The 22,534-nt window shown below is 39.9% G+C and overlaps 1 protein-coding gene and 1 pseudogene across 1 annotated transcript; one reads left to right on the top strand and one right to left on the bottom strand.

The window, feature by feature from the left end:
• The window catches only part of LOC129464391 (uncharacterized), a 63,699-nt pseudogene that overhangs the window by 20,034 nt on the left and 21,131 nt on the right, over positions 1–22,534 (top strand).
• LOC129464392 (small ribosomal subunit protein eS21-like) lies at positions 9,387–10,628 on the bottom strand. The gene has a single exon (XM_055245533.2). The coding sequence runs from the start codon at positions 9,720–9,722 to the stop codon at positions 9,471–9,473; it is 252 nt and encodes an 83-aa protein (XP_055101508.1). The 5' UTR covers positions 9,723–10,628; the 3' UTR covers positions 9,387–9,470.

Raw genomic sequence — 22,534 nt, forward strand, 5'->3', positions numbered from 1 at the left:
GACTGGGTTTCACCATATTGGCCAGGCTGGTCTTGAACTCCTGACCTCAGGTGATCCATCTGTCTCAGCCTCCCAAAGAGCTGGAATTACAGATGTGAGCCACTGCGCCAGGCCAGCTTTCATAAACTTTTTAATACGAGTTTCAAATTCTAGAATGTTCCTATACCAAGGATTTGCTTTCTTATTTTTGTGCTCACTTCCTTCCCTGGGAGGCAGTCAAGAGAGAGGACAGAATAAAAGCCTCTAATACATGAAAATAGAGATGATGTTCTCCACTTAGGTTACAAAACCCTGTATAGAGGAGAGAGATGTGGACTCTGCAATTGTTCACTCTGATGCTCCTTCTTTTAGCAATGTAGCATGGTTACTCACATCTAAATTGTTACTGTTCTATGTTGAGTTATTATTGTCTTTCAGGAAAAAGCTACTGAATCCAACTGTGTCAAGAAGGGTTCCCAGGAAGTGGAGCCTGAGACGGGTTGTTGTAAAAGTGACTTACTGAGGGAATGCTCTCAGGACAAGGGGAGTAAGAAGAACAGGGTGGAAAAGAAGCCCAAGTGTGGCTGTTGTTTTGGCTGGGGATCGAATTAGTCTAGATCCCATGGAGAGCTCTCTGGAGCATGAATTGCACGACAGAATTGGACTCCTCTTAGGGTAAGGAGTATGGTCTTTAAATTCTTATGTCGGTCAGTCATTGGCCCCAGTCTTCTCTGAAGGGGTTGAGGTGGAAGTATGATCTGGACGAGGCAGCTCCTTTTTGGTTGAGACTAATCTCTGATGAAGGGGGCACCAGTGGCATCTACTGTACCGACCATCTTGGAGCAAAGAAGTGGGGAAAGAAGAGATTGGAGGATGTGCCGACTGCTCAAAACACAATCTTACTGAGGTACCTTCAAGATGCTGACATGGGGATGGGACAAGTGTGTGTGCATGTGGTATCTGGATGTGGGAATCTGTGATGGGAGAAGGTAGCCACAGAATTTTCCAAGATATATGGTATGGGACCCAGGCTCTCTTGGTAGAATGTTTAAGGGATGATGACTTCAGAAGACATGAGGGCCTGACAAAAGTAAGGCTTGGACGTTTGATTTTTGATAATCTAGAGTCTACTTAATAAGCCATAGCCATACTATGTCTGTACCTTGGTCTAGCAATAATTGACTGTGATGATATTATGCTTTCTATTTAATTTGTTTATTTGGAATTTGTATTTTGGCTTTTAAAATTTAACCCATCTAAACAAGGTGATTCCAAAAGGGAAGTGGATATGTCCAGCCCTTTAACTGGGGAGCCACTGCCAGGAGTTCTGAATTGAGCTCTGTGTTCCCTGAGAGTAAAGCAAAAAAGGGCTAAGCATTGGTTTATAAGGTTCTTTGTCTTATTATTATTATTTTTAAAGGTGCTGTAATGTGAAGAAGGACCCAAAGCCTTCTTTATCTCTTCCAATAATCTCAAACCAAATAGGTGGAACTCCTCGCATAAGTTGATTTACAAGTGCCTCTCTAGATGGCTTTCAACAGTGATTCTTGGGCCCTTCCAGAGGTTCTAGAGCTGCTAATGTCTTTAAAGTAGTTTCTTGTGTACTTCAACGTGGACTTTTGAGAGTGGATGACCTCAGAAATCTGAAGGAGTTGAAAACATACGTGGGACCGACTTTTATATTTTTACATATTTAAAGATCTTTAAAAAGACTGTAGCTTGCTAGTTGATTATATGACTGTGGGGCCTGTAGATATTTTTATTGCTGTTAGATGGTCCAGCATTTTGCTTCTAAAGTTTTGTTCCATCTGTTCTTCAATGGAAATTCCCATCTCTGCGGTCACCATTTTCTACATGCCTGAGTAAGATCTTCCAGAGGTAGGGTTACACATGGTGAAAGGGCTTGAATGGGCCAAGTTTGAAGACTTTGTCCTCCAAAATGTCAATAGATCCTAAGAACTGTAGATATTTGTGTGTGTGTATTTATGAATGAAGTCTGTAGATGAAGGCATTGTTTCGACAGCCTGAAAATGGTCTCTGACACGTCTGTATTTATTAGCCTCTTTCTTTCTTTCTTTTAGAAGTCTGGTGTAGAAGAAATAATAATCAGTTAATTGAGAGGGTTCATTCATTTGAGTTCTGGTTGAAGTCACAGAAGGCTCTGATCTTAGTCCTATTGACCTCTATAAAACAGCAATAATATTATTAAAGGATGTTGTCAGAAAATTAATTTTCTAAGCTGAGATATAAAGCTTTAAGATATATCTGTGTGTTTATAGGCAGTTGAATTTTATACACATCTAATTATATGTGTGTAATAGTGTACCTGGTGTGGTGGAATTTTTTATTTAGAGGTGAATATAGAAAGTCATGTTGGAACAGCATCCTTTAGGTGAAGAATTGGGGCATATTTTGACTTTGGAAAATGGTATACAATTAACTGTAAAAAAAGTCCTGTGTCTTAGCAAAGGCTTCTCCTCAGTTTGCAGAGGTTTCAGGAGGGAGTGGACATATTTGAATAGGGATCCTAAAAGCCTTCTGAAGGAGAAGGAAGGGAGGCACCAATTCCTACTACCAGATGTTAAAATTAGAAAACCCTGCCTCAGTGGATTGTGATGGTCTTGACCAAGGTGCAATGAGAGAAGAGGACACTAAGGTCCCAAAGGCCAACTCACCACAAGGGGAAGTAGAGTCTGGCAGTGATCTGAACTCCACACAACAGCACTAACTCCAGGTTAAAGAGCTCAGTCTGGTGCACTGAGTCTGAGTGCAGAAGATTTACAGGTAGGAGTCAGGAAACTATCAAGTTTGCATGTTGCAATAAGGAGGTTAGACATTCCATGATGCTTTCAGAGCCATTGATGGGTTTAAGCAAGGCAATGGCTTGGTTTTTGTATGAGAGAGCTCATTTTAGTGACCAATATGGAGGATATTTTTAAGAGAAACAATAGAGGCTGGGAAGCTATTGTCATGATCCACGAAAGAGGAAAAGACAGCCTGAATGAGTCAGTGGTGAAGGAAAAGATGCAAGAAGTAGGAGGTAAAGTGATCATAGCTTGGTAATTGACTGGCTCAGGGGGAGCAACCATTAATTTGTTTGCTATTTGTGCTGTTTATTATTATTACAAATGGCAGGGATTAGAATAAGTGGCCAATTATTCTCTTCCTGTCTACTTGTTTTTAGCTGCTGGTCTCTAAAAAGAAAATTATGAAGACGGGGCTTTCATTAGCTTCTCCTACTTTCATAATGACTGTGGTTATCATTCCCAGTTTATTGAGTGAAATCATTGTTTTAATTTGCATAAGTGGCTTTTGGATATGCAAAGGTCCAATTACACTAAAAGCTAGATATCAATTGATATAGAAGAACAATTATCTAGATATGTCCATGACATTAAAAAGAACAAAGACTGACTGGAGAATTTGCCAACATTTCCATTGAGTTAATTCTGGCTGCCAAAGAACTATGGGAGGAGAACATGAAGAAAAGAAGAAGAAATATAGACAATCTTAGCCAAATGGTACCTCTGCAGATTAGAAGAATGGAGGGCATGCAAAAAAAAAAAAAAATTTAAATTTGAAAACCAACACATTTTTTGTTGTAAAACAACAATAATCACAACAACCTAAAACAATAAGGTTATTTATATGGTAAAAATAAAAAGGCATCCCCCACCACAACCTCCTACTGTCTAAAACTCTGGGGATAACTTCTGTTAACAGACAGGTGGGGATTCTTCTAGTCAGAAGTGTCCTTAAAGAGATTGCATTCATTATACAGAATCTATGATGGCACATGTTTCACCAAGATAACCTTTGATCTGTTTTCTTATCTGTTAAAGTCTACCTGATGATTCAGTTCATAGCTTGCTAGTTGGCTGAATGCTAGAATTGTTGCTGGCAGGGAATGCTGTTACAGGGGGCCAGTAGACAGTGGAAGTAAGAGAGACAGGACAAAATGCCAGGAGAAAAAGGTCAAGTCAAGGTGGAGTACAAAAGGCAGATGCCAGGCAGGAAAATGGGACAGGCTTGGAAAAGAAGGCTTAGTAGTCCACTTTCCTTGTTTTCACTTTCTGTAACCTAATTACTCCAACATCTTTGCTGCTGACTTTTACCCCTGCTTTCTCCTAAATTACTCTCCCAAAGGTCACCAAAGGACCACGTGGTCATCACATTTGATGACCTTCTCTCCATTTTTACCCTCCTTAACCTCTCTGTGTTTGATATTGTCAACCACTGTCCCTTTCATGAGTCCCTGTTTCCATGATGATGGACTCATGAAAGAGCAGGACATTGTACTCTTCCAGCTCTTAAATGCTCCTGACTTCTTTTCCTGAGCTCCATAATGACTGCCCTTCCTCTTCTCTCGTCTTCTTTTTTTTTTTTTTTTGAGACAGAGTCTCACACTCTCGCCCAGGCTGGAGTGCAGTGGCGCCATCTCGGCTCACTGCAAGCTCCCCCCTCCGGGTTCACGCCATTGTCCTGCCTCAGCTTCCCAAGTAGTTGGGACTGCAGGCGCCCGCCACCACGCCCAGCTAATTTTTTGTATTTTTAGTAGAGACGGGGTTTCACCGTGTTAGCCAGGATGGTCTCTATCTCCTGACCTTGTGATCCGCCCACCTCGGCCTCCCAGAGTGCTGGGATTACAGGTGTGAGGCATCGTGCCTGGCCTTCTCTAGTCTTCTAATTGTGGAGTCTGCCTATAGAACTGTTCTTTTCTTCCTTCTCCTTTTTCTGCGTTTTCTATTTCTTGGATATTTAATTCACTCCTATGGCTTCAACGATGATTTTTATGACAGAGGTTTTGAAATATGACAGATACAGACATAACTAGAAATATAAATCTGACCCTGACCTCCCCTGGAGTTCTAATCTCCCATTTTCTGTTACCTGCTAGGCAAGTCCCATTTGTATTTTATTTTATTTTTATAGAAAGAAATGAGATAATCATATGTATTATAAAAATATGAATCAATACACATATGTACTGTATATATATGAATACATACGTGTATGAATACACGTATGTATTCATATATATACAGTACATATGTGTATTGATTCATATTTTTATAAGTTCTGTGTATACACACAATATACATGTATATGTATTCATATATATGAATACATATACATGTATATTGTGTGTATACACAGAAATACATCTTAATGGACCAATGTCAGGTCTCTACCCCCGAACAATTATGTTGGAATATGTAGGATGGGGCTGCAGCATTTGTGCCTATTAAAAGCTCCCAGAGTGATTGGAAAAAAACAATTATTTCCATAGGTTTTGGGGAACAAGTGGTATTTGGTTACACGAGTAAGATCTTTAGTTGTGATTTGTAAGATTTTGGTGCATTTATCACCCAAGCAGCATGCATTTGTATTTTAAACTTAGCATTTCTAAAACAAAACTTGTCTTCTTCACCTTCAAACTCCTCAGTATGGGCTAAAGAGACCTTTCTGGCCTATCCCCTGCTCACCTTTCCAGTTTCATCTCTTATCACTCTTCTACAAGCACCCTCTTTTCCGGTCATATCAAGTAACTGCAGTTGCATGAACATGTCATGTTTCACATGCCTCTATGCTATTGAAAACTACGTTCTGTCCCCCTGAAACATCCTTCTCCTTGGGCCTGAATTTTTTGTCCCAAAACAATCCTTCCTCAACCCTCCAAATTTTTCTTGCGTATCATTTTCCTTAGGAAGGCTTCCTGCATCACATGCCCTTCTGCTGTCTCTTATAACACCCCTTGGAAACTTCTGTTATGGATTGTATCACACTAAAGTGTAGCTGGTTGCTTACTTGTTTGTATTCCCAGGTGAACTGTGAGCCCTTGGAGGTGAAGAAGTGTGTCTTTGACGTCTGTACCCCCAGGGCCTAAGAAAATGCTTAACACATAGTAAATGGATTCACACACTTTTTCTGTACTTAATACATACTGAATGTGAATACATATAGTATGTGAATCTGCTTCTCTCTCCTGGTTTCTCTATTTTTGATGTGGCGAAGCCATCTCAAATTTATATCTCTAACCCTGACATTCCTCCTAACTCCATGATCACATCCTTCCTTCAAAACGTCTCCACTTGAATGTCCAAGAGGTTTATTAAATCTCACAGGGGCTAAGCAAAGCCTCTGCTGTCTTTGCCCACCATACCCCATCTCAGTAAGGGCACCACCATTTACCCAGCTGCTCTGAGTACAAACCCTGGAATCATCCTTTTTCTTCTACTCTACATCAAATCCAATAAAAAAAATCCTACAAGCGTTGCCTTATCATAGATCTGGAATCTGGCCATTTTTCATCTCCTCCAGCAGTGCTACATCAGTTCAAGCCACCATTGTCTCTTCCCTGGGCTCCCGTGGTGCCTTCTTACTGGTATCTGTTTACTCTTGCTCTCTATAAATGATTCCTCCAAAGGCCAGAGGTACTTACCTTGGCTTACAAGACCATTCAGGATTAGGCCTTTGGCTGTCTTTCTGGGCTCATGACCTATCACCTCCTCCTTGTTGACTCTGCTGCCTACACAGGCCCCATTGTTACTTTCTGAACACACCAGATGGACACTCATTTCAGGGCTTTTTTCATGCTACTTTCTCTGCCCCAGATACTTCTCTCCTAGAACTTCGCATGGCTCACTGCCTCGCTTCCTTCTGGTCTCTGCCCAATAGTCACTTCTGGAAAGAGGCCTTCTCTGACCATAATATCTAAAAAAGTGCCCCCACAGACTCTGTCCTCTTACCCTGATTTGTTTTTTCCTTTGCCATATGATGTTTTATATTTCTTTATATATCTGTTGATTCTCTCTTTCATTAGTACATTAACTCCCTGAGAATAGGGTCTTTGTCTACCATGTTCTTTGCTGAAATCCTAGCATCTGGAACTTTTCCTGGCATATAGCAAAAGCTCAACAAATACTTGATGAATGAATAATTCCAGTTATTCAAAGCTGTGAGTCATATTTGACTCCTCACTTGCATTCCCTCCTGTGTGTAGTCACCGAGCCCTTTAGAATCTTATGTTTATTCATTTCACATTTGTTGACTGTAAACTGTCTTGTGGTCTGTTTATCTTTGAGCTAACTTACTTCCCACAAGTGTCATATCAAATGAAGGAATTAATGCAACAAGAGCTTTGTAAACTCTAAAGCACTATACAAATGTCATTTGCCTTCCAGTCCCACTGCGATGACATGAATTAATGTTACTTCCTCTTCCAATCTATCCAGGAGCCTATAACTGATCTTTCTTCTTCCCAAATTCTCCTTAGATTATATATTTTGCACCCTGCTGCCCACTTAGTCTTCTTAAAGCCTTGCTATAATTATGCTCCTCTCCTACTCAAAAACTTTGACTGCCTTCTGGTTCTTGACCAAATAGTAGACAAAGTCCTTGACTTGCAACCAAGACCTTCCCTGATGTGGCTTCAGATTGCCTTTTCACTGTCTCTCACTCTTCTCCCACCCAAACCCTGGATTTTCAAGTATGTTTAGCCCACTAACCTTTCCCTGAGCCTAACTGCTTTCCCCCACTTGTCTTTCACTCATGCTTCCCCTCTGAATGGAAAGCTTCCTGCATACCTTCTCCTTAAAAAACAAACAAACAAACAAAAATCACACCTTGCAGGCTCAGAACAAGTGAGCATCCATGGATTCTGCCATTTGTGGGTTCTTCTACTTCAAGGTGATCTTTCTCTAGTCTCTATTCTTATAGCATTTCATTCTTCCTGTTGAGGGGTACCCTTATCCTCCATCTTTCCTTTCTCTGGAACAGAAAGGAAGGAAATAGATGCAAGGATTACTTTTAGCATCTGCTTCCGTTTTCATTATTCTGATTTGAAAGGCAAGGAAAGTCTTATCTATTCTTGTCCAAGCTTCTCAGATTTTTTGTCCCTCCTTTCTCTCTCTGAGATCTGCCTGCCACAATAACCATGCTTTCATGACTCCCACCTCCATGTGGGAGGGTTTCAAGGACAGGCTTTCATCTTGACAAATGTGGAGGCCTGCCTTCTGAACTGGTAGTAGAGGGAAGTAGTGGGAAGCCTACGTGGTTTTTGTTGTTGTTTGAGATGGAGTTTCACTCTTATTGCTCAGGCTGGAATGCAGTGGCACGATCTTGGCTCACTGCAACCACTGCCTCCTGAGTTCAGGCAATTCTCCTGCCTCAGCCTCCTGAGTAGCTGGGATAGCAGGCATACACCACCATACCCAGCTAATTTTTTTTTTTTTTTTTTTTTTTTTTTAGAGACAGGGTTTTACCATGTTGGCCAGGCTGATCTCAAACTCCTGACCTCAGGTGATCCATCCGCCTAGGCCTCCCAAAGTGCTGAGATTACAGGCATGAGCCACCGCACCTGGCCACGCCTACGTTTTACTACGTTTTACTGCCTTCTCCATTCTAGCCTTTCTATATTATACAGCCAATGATTTGGCTTCCCTGAATCTGACTCCATTTCTTAATTAGTTTTGAACTCTGGAGAAAAGGATTGGTTAATTATCACCTTCCCTTAAACTCAAACATCACCCAGATGACTTTTTTGGCAAACTTCTGTATAATACAGATTTTTATAAGGCCTTATTCATATTTGTAACCCAATACATAAGCATATAGAAAGGAGAGGCAGTATTATATACCATCATTGGTCTTAAATCTCTTTCGACTTCGGATTCATGGGACAGTATTTATTTGCATGGAGGCTATATGGGCTAATACATTTGATACTGGGAAAAAAATTAAACGTAAAATATATATGGTGGGAAATAGGATGTGTATTAGTCGGTTCTCACAGTGCTACAAAGAACGACCTGAGACTGGGTAACTTATGAACAAAAGAGGTTTAATTGACTCACAGTTCCACAGGCTGTACAGGAGACATGGCTGGGAGACCTTAGGAAACTTAAAATCATGGCAGAAGGTGAAGGGGAAGCAAGCATTTCTTACCATGGTGGAACAGGAGAGAGAACAAAGGAGAAAGTGCTACACACTTTCAAACAACCAGATCTCATGAGAACTCTATTACGAGAACAGCAAGAGGGAAGTCTGTCCCATGATTCAGTCACCTCCTGCCAGGCCCCTCCTCCAACACTGGGAATTACAATTTACCATGAGATTTGGGTGGGGACCCAGAGCCAAACCATATCAAGATGTTTCTTGTTTCTTGGAATTGCGGCTGAAGCTCAAAGCTGATTATAATGTACAAGTTCTCTACATTCTAAATAGTGACACCGGACACATTTTTAGGGCTTACTGAGAAATTACAAAACAGAACCTGTGACTATCAACTCCATCAACCCCCTTCAACTATGTAAGAGAGGGCTTGAGAAGGTGCCTTAAAGGGGATTTATAGGTGTACGAGCATTTTGACATTTCTTGACTCCTCACTCTGTGGGATGAAAAGAGGGTTTGTCTTTTTTTTTTTTTTTTTTTTTTTTTAGGTTTTCACTATTTATTTATGACAAATATTCCACATACGTGATTCTCTCCAGTCAAAAGTTCTTTGAGATGATGCTGTCGGCCTTGGCCAGTCGGAGAATGGAATCATCTGACTCACCCATCCTACGAATGGCCCCGCAGATAGCATAAGTTTTAAACTGGCCATTAAACCTGCCTGTGACCTTGTCAACCTCGGCCTCGTTCATCTGGATGGATGCTTGGTCCTTGGCACCGATGATGCGGTTGCTAGGGGAGCATTTCCGCGGCACGTACAGGTCCATGAACTCGCCGGCGTCATTCTGCATTTCGAGGCTGTGCCTGCTGTCACCACACCGCGCGCAAGAGAGAAAGCTGAGGGTTTGTCCTCTTATGCCAGGTTAGGGCAGCCCTCAAAGCAAATCTCGAAGGGAAGACGTCTACCGAGAGCGGATTTTGATGTATCACTCCATGAGGCTGGTGCCTTTCTCTAGCCTGGAGAATTCCAAGGGTGCAAAGCTGGCTGAAGCTATTTGAGATGGCTGGTGAGGATTTGGGCCAGCAGAGGGGTAAGCCTCCAGGACTTGCAGAGTTTGAATGAGCAAGCGTGTCTGAGTGGACCCCATGGAAAGCATTCAGGCTTTAGTTGTCTTAAAAAGGCCATACCCAGAGCAAGTGTAAAGGCAGTTGTGGAAAATAATATAAACCAGTTACAATAGCATTCTTGGAGTGCTTACCCAGGTACTAGGGATTATTTTATTAATCCTCACAATCATCCTAAAAAGCATTACTTTCATTCCCGTTTTTCAGACGAGAAAATGGAGGAGTAAAGTCGTTATTTTCTCAAGATCATAGAATTAGCATGGTTCATAACTGGTGTTTAAATAGCAGATCCTTGTATGTATTAGCTTGGTGTTGATCCCATCTATCTGTGGTTGGTACCCAGATTTACTACTTCCAGCTTTGATTTCATTCCCTCCTGAACTCAAGACTTGTGTATCCAACTGCTTACTTGATATTTCCATTTGGGTGAGTAATAGCCAGTGGAAAACACTGGGTAATTTGTGAGGATAAGAGGTTTAGTTGACTCACAGATCCACAGGCTGTACAGGAAGCATGGCCGGGAGGCCTCAGGAAACTTAAAATCATGGCAGAAGGTGAAGGGGAAGCACTTGCTCTCTTCTCTGCCTAGAGGGCTAGAGGAAAGTTCTTGATTGCAACTTACCCCTACCTTGCGCTTCTCTATCTTGGTTGCTTAAGTCACGTCCTTTCCCTTACCTTCTCCCTTTATCTGACATACCCAGTTGCTGTAGAACTTGAATCCATTGACTTATCTCCATTTCCACTGTCATCTTGTGAGTGCAACCCACATCACCCCACTGCTTTTATTCTTCCCTCTCAGCCCACTCTCCACAGTAGAGAGACAATTATTTTCATCTCCCTTTACTGGCTTGTCATTTATCTGAGAATAAAATCCAAACTGCACCACGGAGCCTTGCAAGGCCTGGCTGCTCCTCCTCTCACTGTTCTCCATGGCTTACTGGACTTTAGCAGCTCTGGCCTCCCTTCTGTTCCCTAGGAACCTCAGCCTTTGCACTTGCTCTCCTCTGTGCCTAGAGAGCTCTTTTCCTCATCTCTTTGCATGGCTGGGTCATCCTCATCCTTTAGGTCTCAACTGAAAAGTCACCTTCTTACTGCCACTCCCAGCTACTCCATCTCTTTCCCGTGTTTATCTTTGCCTATTTTAAGAAACTTGTTTGTTAGATGTATTTATCCTGTTTCCTCCTCCCAACTATGATCTAAGCTCTCTGAGAAGGGGCCTGACTTACCCTTATGTTCATCACTGTAGTCCCACAATCTAGCAAATTGCCTGGCATATAGAGGTGCTCAGCAAATATCTGTTAAATACATGAATTAATGTTTTTTAAGTGTTTGTTATATAAAAGAATGAAGAGAGAACCAAGTGCCAGATGTCATACACTACATATAGTGGATTTTTAACCTGGTTGGAGTGGGCAGAATGTTGTGGGAGCTAAAACATACAGTTATCATACTTATGACAATTGTATCTCTTACAGACATTTAAAAAGCACCACCCATACTTATTCCAGCATTCAAGAAATATTTATTATTTTCTTATGTTCTAGGCACTAGGTTGGTGGCTGGAGATGCGATGAAATAGACGTAGTCCCTCTCCTCAAAGCTTATGCTTAGGCCGAGGCGGGCAGATCATGAGGTCAGGAGATCGAGACCATCCTGGCTAACATGGTGAAACCCCATCTCTTCTAAAAATACAAAAAATTAGCCGGGCGTGTTGGCGGGCGCCTGTAGTCCCAGCTACTTGGGAGGCTGAGGCAGGAGAATGGCGTGAAGCCGGGAGGCAGAGCTTGCAGTGAGCCGAGATCGCGCCACTGCACTCCAGCCTGGGGGACAGAGTGAAACTCCGTCTCAAAAAAAAAAAAAAAAGCGAAAAAAAAAAGCTTATGGTTTAGCATTCCTCCCTGGACAAGAGTAGGGAAAAGTTGGGAGAGGAGACAGAATCAGGTCAAGCCTTCCCTTCTCTATAATATCCCTAGCAAGACATATCAATGTAGAAATCTTAAATAAAATTTATAAGAAAAACACAGAAAGAGTCTCCAAAGGCTAGCAAAATGCCCATCTTTTAAACAGAATAATTAGCAAAGACAAATTGGAGCAGAGCTTCGTTTAGAAAACAGTTGGTTTTTGGCATGAATTTGTCACTTTTCTAATGTGAAAAATATAAGATGCCAATGCCAAATCTGAAAGTCAGAACTCAAGATACTTCTATCCATTTAGAAATTACTGTAGCCCTGTTATTCAGTACTTCTGCCAATATCAACTTCTAATGCAAGGGAACTTGGAACAATGGAGAAAACAGTGGAAAAGTTGGAATTGGATAACCTGGATCAGAGTCCTTGCCCTGTTCCTACACATCTTTAGCCTTAAGGATGTGTCCTAACCTTTTCCAGTCCCAGTTGACTCGTCCATCTAATAGGGATGAAAAAAGAATGTATCTGAAGACATTTTTGTAGATCAAATTGGCAAATCCATGTTACGTGTTTAGCATAGTGCCTGTCATTTAGCATACAGAATAATATATAATAATAATATAATTATTGTAATATAATTATGAGATTATAATTATAACTAATAATATAACACAATAATAATATACTAATATAATATATAATATTGCTAATGTTATAATTTTTGGTAAAAAAATTTTTTTATTTTTTATTTATTTATTTTTATTATTATTATTGTTATTTTTGAGACAGAGTCTCGCTGTTTTGCCCAGGCTAGACTGCAGTGGCGCTATCTAGGCTCACTGCAAGCTCCGCCTTCCGGGTTCACGCCATTCTCCTGCCTCAGCCTCTCGAGTAGCTGAGACTACGGGCGCCTGCCGCTGCACCTGGCTAATTTTTTGTATTTTTAGTAGAGACGGAGTTTCACCGTGTTAGCCAGGATGGTCTCGATCTCCTGACCTTGTGATCCGCCCGCCTCGGCCTCCCAAAGTGCTGGGATTACAGGCGTCAGCCACCGCGCCCGGCCTGGTAAAAGTTATTATAGTACCACCCAAGTTAGGGACTGTCATGAGGAATAAATGATGTGTGCATATACATGTGTGTGTAAATACCTATCACAGTGATTGGAACATGGCAGGGCTAAATGAATAGTTGTTGAATAAGCTAATGTATCGAGAAAGCTACAAAGGATAGATTGTTATACAAATGCTTGTACTTCTTATTTTTAACAAAAGTAGATTGAGCAATCAGAATCTATGAGCAAACAAAGGAGGTCAAAAGATGCTCAAAAATGTCCCAATCAATCAAGTATGTTATTAGAATATTTAGCAATCAATAGGGCATGGATGCTGCCCGACTGGAATAAATGCTGGTAGTAGCTCCAGATGAGGGTCCTAAGGGTCCCAACTCTGCCATGCATTATCCCTTTAGTTAGAAATTGTGGAAAGGTCTTGGAGGGATCCTAAGAGTGTACCAGAGAAGAGGAAGTGGTAGCATGGGGTGAAGGTGTTTGCATAGGATAGCAGCCATGTTCCAACAAGTACAATGCAATTTCACTATCTTACCTGGTTTAGTTGTGCTGGTGCTTCTGATCTAAAGTAGCTCTGCCCTGCAAACAAAATCCTACATAGCTAGAGTTGAAAAGAGAGACAATATATCCTATATATACTATGTTCCTCAATTCACTTCCCATCCTAAACACAGGGACAAGGGTTTGTTTGCTTGAAAGTAATGATGTGTCAACAAACTGGGTCAAAGAAAAGACCCTGGCAGCTTAGCCTGAGGAGAAGGGTGCTAGTATCACATCCCTCATCTATAAAAGGTGGGCTGCTTTTGGAAATACATGGATGAGTTGCCAATTGCATCAGCCTAGCTGTTACTGTTCTTGATAGTTATTAGTCATCTTTGTTCCAGCAAAATCCTCATCATTCTCAATAGATTAGAGGCTAAATTTCAAATCCACATTAGTAAAAATCTTTACAATTGGACTGTTAGAAACCCTGCATTATTTGAACAAAAGCGACGTATTTGAAGATCAGTGGGAAAGTTGGAAAATAAACCAATTCCTGCTCACTAATTATTTTTTTAAATGCCATGAATGAATAGAGGCGTGGTTTCACTCAATAATGCCTTTAAAGATTTTTAAATGTTTTATATCCAGTCAAGTTGAGATTTTAAAGAACATTTTTAATTTGTAATAAAATTTATAACTTGACTTTTTTTTCCAAAAAAGTTAACAAACTGCAAGCACTTGTTAATAAATATCTTAAATAATTTAAAAAATGAACATACAACTGTGTAACTAACTCTTTTACGATCTCTATTGATATACTAAATATCACACAAAATTTGATGGTCTCTATGGGGTTTGGTATTTAGAAATTACTGTTAGTGAGAAGAAATGGAGAAGGGATCTTATATGTTATGTCTGTTTGTGAGTGAATGAAATCTGTATGAGCTGATTAGCAAAATGGCTTCCATGATCCACCTACTGGATAGCTTATGTGAAGGCATTTAAAAAAATAAGGTATATTAGCAAGGGTTCTCCAGAAAAATAGAAGCAACAGAATTACATATCGCTCTCTTTATATGTCTATGTCTATGTCTGTGTCTATGTCTATGTTTATATCTATCTTTGTTGCTGTATCTCTATCTATCTATCTATCTATCTATCTATCTATCTATCTATCTAGGTTTATTTTAAGGAATTGGCTCATGTGGTTGTGGAGGGTTAGTGAGTCCAGAACCTGTTCGTTTAGGCCAGCAGACTGGAGACCCACAGGAGAGTTGCACTTCAAGTCCAAGGTCAGTCCACCTGCAGAATTCTTTTTTCTCAGGGGGAAGATCAGTTTTTGTTCTAATAAAGCCTTCAATTGATTGAATGGGGCCCACCCACATTATGGAGGGCAGTCTGCTTTGCCCAAAGTCAGCCAATTTAAATACAAGTCTCATTCAAAAACCATATTCACAGAAACATCTAGAATAAAGTTTGATGAAATATCTGGGCATTGTGGCTCAGCCAAGTTGACACATAAAGTTAACCATCACATATAGAATTATTAACTTTTTGTTGTTATTTATCTTTTTCCAAGAGAAAACTGCCAAGATGGCAAAATGATTGCTTTTTGAGGAATGATTGTAGGTTGAGATGTTAAGCTGGAAAGGAGAAGACTTAGGGACATTTATATTAGGTTGGTGCAAAAATAATTGCAGTTTTCGCCATTGAAAGTAACGATGAAAACCACAATTGCTTTTGACCAACCTAATAGTAATACAAAGTAACACCTCCATAGTCTCACTATCCAGAGATGTGTAGTGAGATATATATATATATATATACACTTCTGCATTTTCAAAATGCTCAAATGCCTGCTTGTGAAAAAAAGAACAGACCCAAGACTCTCTAGAAGAGACTATTTTGCCTGGAGACTGACTGGTGCCATCAGAAACTGAAGGCTTCTGATCACACCTGGCACTGGGCAGTGTCAGTACTGCCCTTTGGTGGTAAACTTGTTTCCAGTTCTTCACAGTGGCTGTTGCAAACTTTTCTCATTTCCCTCAAGCCCCAACCCCACCCTATCCACTTTTTCTTCCACGATGCAGAGACAAAAGGCTGCCAATTCTGCAGCATCCCCCTCACAACACCTCTATTTTCAGCTCTTCTTCCATGTCTCAATGACAGGGTTCCTGGATTTTTCCTAAGGCCAGTTCCCCTGCTTGTTTCTTGGCCCTGTCCTTTCCACCTGCCCTGGAGCCTTATTCATTTGGTGAAGTGTGACTCCTTAGAAATAAATATGTGATGGTCTCTGCACTTACTATTTTTTGGCAGGTAGGCTTTATATTCCCAGTGTCTGCTATGCTGGGCTTATGACTGGTGGGATTTTATGTAAGGCAGATGACATATATATATGTATATATATATTTATATATACACACACACAATACTCTTCATTGCTATGTTTGGACTAGTGCAGCAGTCAGGATAACAGAAAGAAAAGCAGATGTACAAAAATGCAGAAGAATAAAGTGTGAAGTGTTTGTAGGTGGAGAGACTAAGAATTCTTTGCTATTTGTATTGAATCCTTAATATATTCTAGTGCAGAAAGCATGAAGCATGGCTACCGGAAGCACACGTGTCACGCATCAAAGGGAAGCTGCAGAAAACAGCGATGTTGGTGCAATTACTCTTTCTTATATTTCCCCTCCCACACTGCTGGGCCCACTAATTTGGTTATCTTTATTGTGGGGTAATTTGTATACTTCCCCCCTTCTTTTAAATGCACAGTTCGATAAGTTTCAAAATATACATATATATATTCACTTATGTAATTGCCAGCCCAATCAAGACAAAAGTTTGATTCCATCACCCTAAAAAGTTACCTCATGCCCCTTTGCATTCAAAATCCCCCGTCTCCAATTTCAAGAAACCATAGATCTGCTTGCTCTTAATATAGACTAATTGTGCTTGTTTGAATGCAGAAAGCCACATTAGGGTTTTTTTTTTTTTTTTTTTCAGACAGAGTCTCTCTCTGTCATCCAGGCTGGAGTGCAATGGTGCGATCTCAGCTCACTGCAAACTCTGCCTCCCGAGTTCAAGCGATTCCCCTGCCTCAGCCTCCTGAGTAGTTGGGATTACAGGCGCCTGCCACCACGTCATGATAATTTTTGTATTTTCTGTAGAGGTGGGTTTTCACTATGTTGCCAGGCTGGTCTCGAACTCCTGACCTCAGTTGATCCACCTGCCTCAGCCTCCCAGAATGCTGGGATTACAGATGTGAGCCACTGCGCCAAGGCGCCACGTTAGTTTTGACTGTTTATATGAATAGTATCAGATAGTATACACTCTTTTGTGTCCGGACTCTTCAACAAAGCATTTTTGAGATTCATTCATGTTGTTATCAGTAATTTGTTCCTTTTTATTTCTGAGTGGTAGTCTACTTATAAATATACCACAATCTGTTTATCCAATCAAACCACACATTTTGGTTGTTTCCAATGGTTGGCTATTATGAACAAAGCTGCTATGGAGATTCATGTGCATGTACATACACTTTGATTTCTTCTGAGTATATACTGAATAGTGAGATGGTAAATACACATTTAACTTTATAAGAAATTGTCAGATGGTTTTTCACCAGCAATGTTGCTTCTTACCTTCATTAATACTTGATATTGCCAGTCTATTAAATTTTATCCATTCTAATGGGTGTGCAGTTATATTTTATTTTGGTTTAAATTTGCATTGGTCTAAAGACTAAAGATGTTGCCTGTCTTTTCATGAGTTTGTTAGCCAATAAAGCATCCAAATCTTTTGTCCATTTTTTACTGGGTGTTTGTTTGTCTTCTTATTGAGTTGGAAGAATTCTTTATAGATTCTGAATACAAGTGTTTTCTCATATATATGGATTGTGAATGTTTTCTTCCAATCTGTGGCTTGTCTTTGCATTTTCTTAATAGTGCCTTTTAGAAAGGACAAGCTTTGATAAGGTCAAATCTATCAATTTTTCTTTTATGGTGTGTCCTTTCTATTCTATCTAAGAAATCTTTGCCTGTCCCCAAAGTTGTGAGGATTTTCTTTCATGCTTTTTAATGTAAATTGTTTTCCATCTTATAGAAGTTTTGTAGTTTTGGCTTTTTCGCTTAGGTCTTATCCATTTTAAATGAATTTTAATGTGTGGTGTGAATTAAAAATTGAGTTTTTTTGCATATGGATGGTTCGTTTTTTGCATATGGATAGTTAGTTTTTCAACACCATTTACTAAAAATACATCAATAAATAAATGTATTTCCATTTATTTATTTTGGCATTTTCAGCAAAAGTTAATGGGCCATATATGTTTGCATGTTTCTAAACTCTTCATTGTCTTGTCTTCCACTGATGTGTATGTCTCTCTTTGTATCTCTGTCATACTGTCTTGGTTACTGCAGCTTTCGAATAAGTTTTGAAATGAAGTAGTTTAAGTTCTTAAACTTTATTCTTTTTTTGTTTCAAAGTAGTTTTGGCAATTCTGTCATTTGGATTTGCAAATTATTGAATTAACTTGTCAATCTTTACCAAAAATTTGCTTGCTGGAAATTTGACTGGGTAGAATTGACATCTTAATAATATTGAGTCTTCCAATCTATGAAAGTGACTATCAACTTAGCTCATCCTTAATTTCTCTCAGTTTTCTGTGAAAAAGTTCAAATTTGAATATGGACAATTCTGCACGCACGCACACACACACACACACACACACAGTTCAGGCCAGGCAAAACATGTTCATGCCCCAAATTTGTAGAATGCTACCTATGGCCTTAAATATTTCAGTTGCATTGGTATGTTTTTTTCTGGATCAAAAATTTTGGTATTCTTTTCTAGATCGCTAATTGCCAGATAAAATCCTGACCTTGAGAAAGACTTAATTGTATTTGATTGTTGGTATCTTTTAAAACTTCTTTGGCTTAGATGTGAGTTTTCATTTCCTTTATCTAAATATTGATGAGGAAAAGATGTCAGAGAGTATCCTAACCCCTCTACCCATTAGGCTTTAGTTCCATAATTTTTACTTAAAATAGAATGTGTGAATGTGTGGAGAAAAAAAGTCCTTTAAAGGACTTTAAAGTTATGCTGAAAAAGGACTAGAACTCTATTATTTTAGAATCTTTGTGAGGCTGACATTTGCTATTAAAGTAGCTTGTTACAGTTTTATTATTTATAAACTTGTAATGTCATTATTTGTTATTACATGCTGCCACCTAGTGAAATTCATAGGCTTGATGATAAGGAAGCAGGACAGCTGTGCCTGGGATTTCAGATTTGTGCTTTTTGTATCTGAATTTTGATATAAGTATCGGGATTTTCCCAAATTATGTAGCACTTTAGGGTGAAAACACTGGTATAGGTAAGATTTCCTGGGAAAAGCTCTCTATAATATGTATGTGATTACTCTTTTTTCCTTAGGAGAAAGTTACTTTGTTAGATTTTTGGAGGACCAAGATAAAGTTCAAAGGGATATTATGTATTAAACATGTTTTAGCCTTACTTACACCTGCTTTGTTTTGAAAATTGTCATTTTCCCCAGATATGTGAAAGTTTAGGAAAAAGGGGAATTTTCTGGAAAAAAAGTCATCATTAGTTTGATTTTTTTAAAGAAATTTGCTCCTGCTCTACCAGGCTGCAATCTAATAAATATTTCCTATTATTCATGGCTTTTCCTTCCATTCCCCATCACCAAGCCTTCTTGTGCCTAATTCTGAGGATTTGTCTAATTTCTCAGTGAAGCACTTAGGATTTGAAATTCATAATATGTTAACAACAAGATCACTTACAATTAGATAGATTCATAGCATTTTCCTTAGCTAGCAGTGACCTCAAACTTTAAAAACATGTACCTCCCGGCCGGGCGCGGTGGCTCACGCTTGTAATCCCAGCACTTTGGGAGGCCGAGGCGGGCGGATCACAAGGTCAGGAGATCGAGACCACGGTGAAACCCCGTCTCTACTAAAAATACAAAAAATTAGCCGGGCGTGGTGGCGGGCGCCTGTAGTCTCAGCTACTCGGAGAGGCTGAGACAGGAGAATGGCGTGAACCCAGGAGGCGGAGCTTGCAGTGAGCCGAGACTGCGCCACTGCACTCCAGCCTGGGTGACAGAGCGAGACTCCGTCTCCAAAAAAAAAAAAAAAAAAAAAAAAACACATGTACCTCTCCCTTACTTTATAGAAGAAACATACACCCAGACAGGCCAAGTAGATTTTCCCGGTCTCTGAGCTTCTTCATGGCAGAGCTGAGCTTAGGCTGAAGTGTCTTGATAGCCATCAAATGTCCTAGACACTGGGATGTGCTCCTTGTCCTGGGTGAGAGAGTGGGATAAGACTTACCGGGGGTGGAGAGGAGCTGCAGTACGGTAGGAGGAGCGGGATTAGCTGCTCAGTACGGGCACTTCTGCTTAGCAGCATCTGCAGATGTCAGCAGCCCATGAAGAAGGGCTCATCAGCAAAGTCTTGGCTCCCCTGTCCCTGCCCAGCACATGCAGGGCAAGGAGAGACAAGACAGAGCTTACAGGGCATGCTTCTGCTTTCTCTCGCGGAGGGCTGGCCTAAGCAAAGGGGTCCTGAGCTTGCAGGCTGGCAGCCCAAGCCATGCTCACTGCCTCCAGGAAATGAGTTTTCTATGCAAGCCCTCCTCTCCAAAAAGTTGTGATAGCAATATTAAAAGTAGCATTATTATTGGCTTGGTGTGGTGGCTCACACCTGTAATCCCAGCACTTTGGGAGGCCGAGGCGGGCAGGTCACCTGAGGTCAGAGTTCGAGATGAGCCTGGCCAACATGGCCAAACCCCATTTCTACTAAAAATACAACAACAAAAAAATTAGCCAGGGGTGGGGGTGCACACCTGTAATCCCAGTTACTCGGGAGGTTGAGGCAGGAGAATTGTTTGAACTTGAGAGGTAAAGGTTGCAATGGCCGGGCGCGGTGGCTCACGCTTGTAATCCCAGCACTTTGGGAGGCCGAGGCGGGCGGATCACGAGGTCAGGAGATCGAGACCACGGTGAAACCCCGTCTCTACTAAAAAAATACAAAAAAAAATTAGCCGGGCGCGGTGGCGGGCGCCTGTAGTCCCAGCTACTCGGAGGCTGAGGCAGGAGAATGGCGTGAACCCGGGAGGCGGAGCTTGCAGTGAGCCGAGATTGCGCCACTGCACTCCAGCCCGGGCGACAGAGCGAGACTCTGTCTCAAAAAAAAAAAAAAAAAAAAAAAAAAAAAAAAAAAAAAAAAAAAGGTTGCAATGAGCAGAGATCGCACCACTGCACTCCAGCTTGGGTGACAGAGCCAGACTCCATGTCAAAAAACAAAAAAAGTAGCATTAATATTAATTATCAATATTAGCTTGATACTACCTTTTTCATAGCAGTAAAAGCAATGTTAGGAATAAGAGAGTGACTATATAACAATAAAATAAAAACAGGAAGCTAAAATAGTCTGACCCCATCTGCACCTAAGAACATCATCTTTCAAAAAGCTGAAGTAAATACCTAAAGAATTTCATGGGTATATTCTTACTAAATATGGGAGAATTTATCATATGTTCTCAAAATTTGATAAAACAATTTTTTTAAGAATTTAGAAAATTTGAGCAATACAATAAAATGAACATAATAGAGCCCTGATCTCATTAGTTAGAGAATACACATATTACTGAATGACACACAAAAAAATCTGAGCCACAAAAAAGTTATATTACCTAAAAATTAATATGCTGTAGGCCCCGTTGTTTGACTGAAATGCAATTTAAACTAGCAATTGATACTAAAAACAATCCCCATAGTTTTGGAAATTAAAAAAATTCATAGTTATTGATTAATAATGTATATATTAAGAAGAAATTATAATAAAAATTACAAAATATTAAGAAGAGAATAACAATGAAACACTACATATAAAAGATAATGGGATTTAGCTATTGCAATACTTTAGATTTATGGCTTTAATATATTTATTAGACAAAAGAAGATATAAAATTACAAAAGAAACTATTTAGTCTGAGAAGTTAGGAAAAGAATGGCAGAGTAACCTTAAAGCAAGAAAAAAAGGGAATAATGAAGATAAAAGCAGAAATTAATTAAATGGGAGGCAAAAAAAATAGACCATCAGTGAACATTAAAACTAGTTCTTTGAAAAGGCTAACAAAACAGACAAACTTACAGCAATGATAATTGATATTAAGCATTTTTCATTGGCAAATAATAATGATTAACATTAGGAATGAAAAAGGAATCACAACCAGATACAGAAGATATTGCAGATATTTCCAACTTTATGCCAAAAAGTTTGCAAATAGTTCATTAAGCTTGTAGAAAAATGTAGAGAACCAAAAATGATTTAAGAAGATACAGAAAATCTGAAAAGTCCTGTTAACACTAGAGAAATTGAATTTATCTTCAAAAACAGACACACACACACATGCTGTCACTCACCTGGATCAGACAATTTTCAAGACTAAGCCCATCAAATTGTGAAGAAAGATTCTTCACTAGCTTATGCAGACTGTTCCAGTGACTAGAGAAAGACAAAGTTCTTAAGTTCATTTTATAAGGCTGATCTCCCCTTAAAAACAAAACAAGGACAATATGAGAAATGAAAACAGATGAATCTTCCTTAAGAATATTTATTTATAAAATTCAAAATAAAGCATTAATACATACAGTCAGCAGTATATATGTGAACAAGATTTAGTAGTTGAGAAAGGAGAAATTATAAAAAATTGGGTGTTAATTTGAACTAGCTTAAGTTTAGCAACATTGCTAAAGAAATGGTCACTGAGACTGCCAAGATGGTGTTAGGAGCTCGGTGTCAAAATTGTGGCAGGAGACCTATACCAACCTGTTGTCACTGAAACCCACTGGGCTGTGCCTTGTAAGTGCTGCAGGTGTCTCCGTGGAGCCTCATGCTGTGGGTCACTAATCCAGAAGGGCCTTGAGAATGGGCCTCCTCTATTGTTTTCTACCCTCATTCCCCTGCACAGAAAGGGGATGACCTTCCTGGAGCCTGTGTCTTTGCAGGAGAGTCCCAACTGTAGCCCTGTTTCTGAACAGCCCTCGCTTTTATTGTAACAG

The sequence above is a fragment of the Symphalangus syndactylus genome, chromosome 16 (genome assembly GCF_028878055.3).
Source record: "Symphalangus syndactylus isolate Jambi chromosome 16, NHGRI_mSymSyn1-v2.1_pri, whole genome shotgun sequence".
In the NCBI taxonomy this organism is placed as follows: Eukaryota; Metazoa; Chordata; class Mammalia; order Primates; family Hylobatidae; genus Symphalangus; species Symphalangus syndactylus.

Bases quoted from the DNA above. Each gene is read 5' to 3' on its own strand.
- LOC129464392 (XM_055245533.2), bottom strand. From the start codon at position 9,722: ATGCAGAATGACGCCGGCGAGTTCATGGACCTGTACGTGCCGCGGAAA.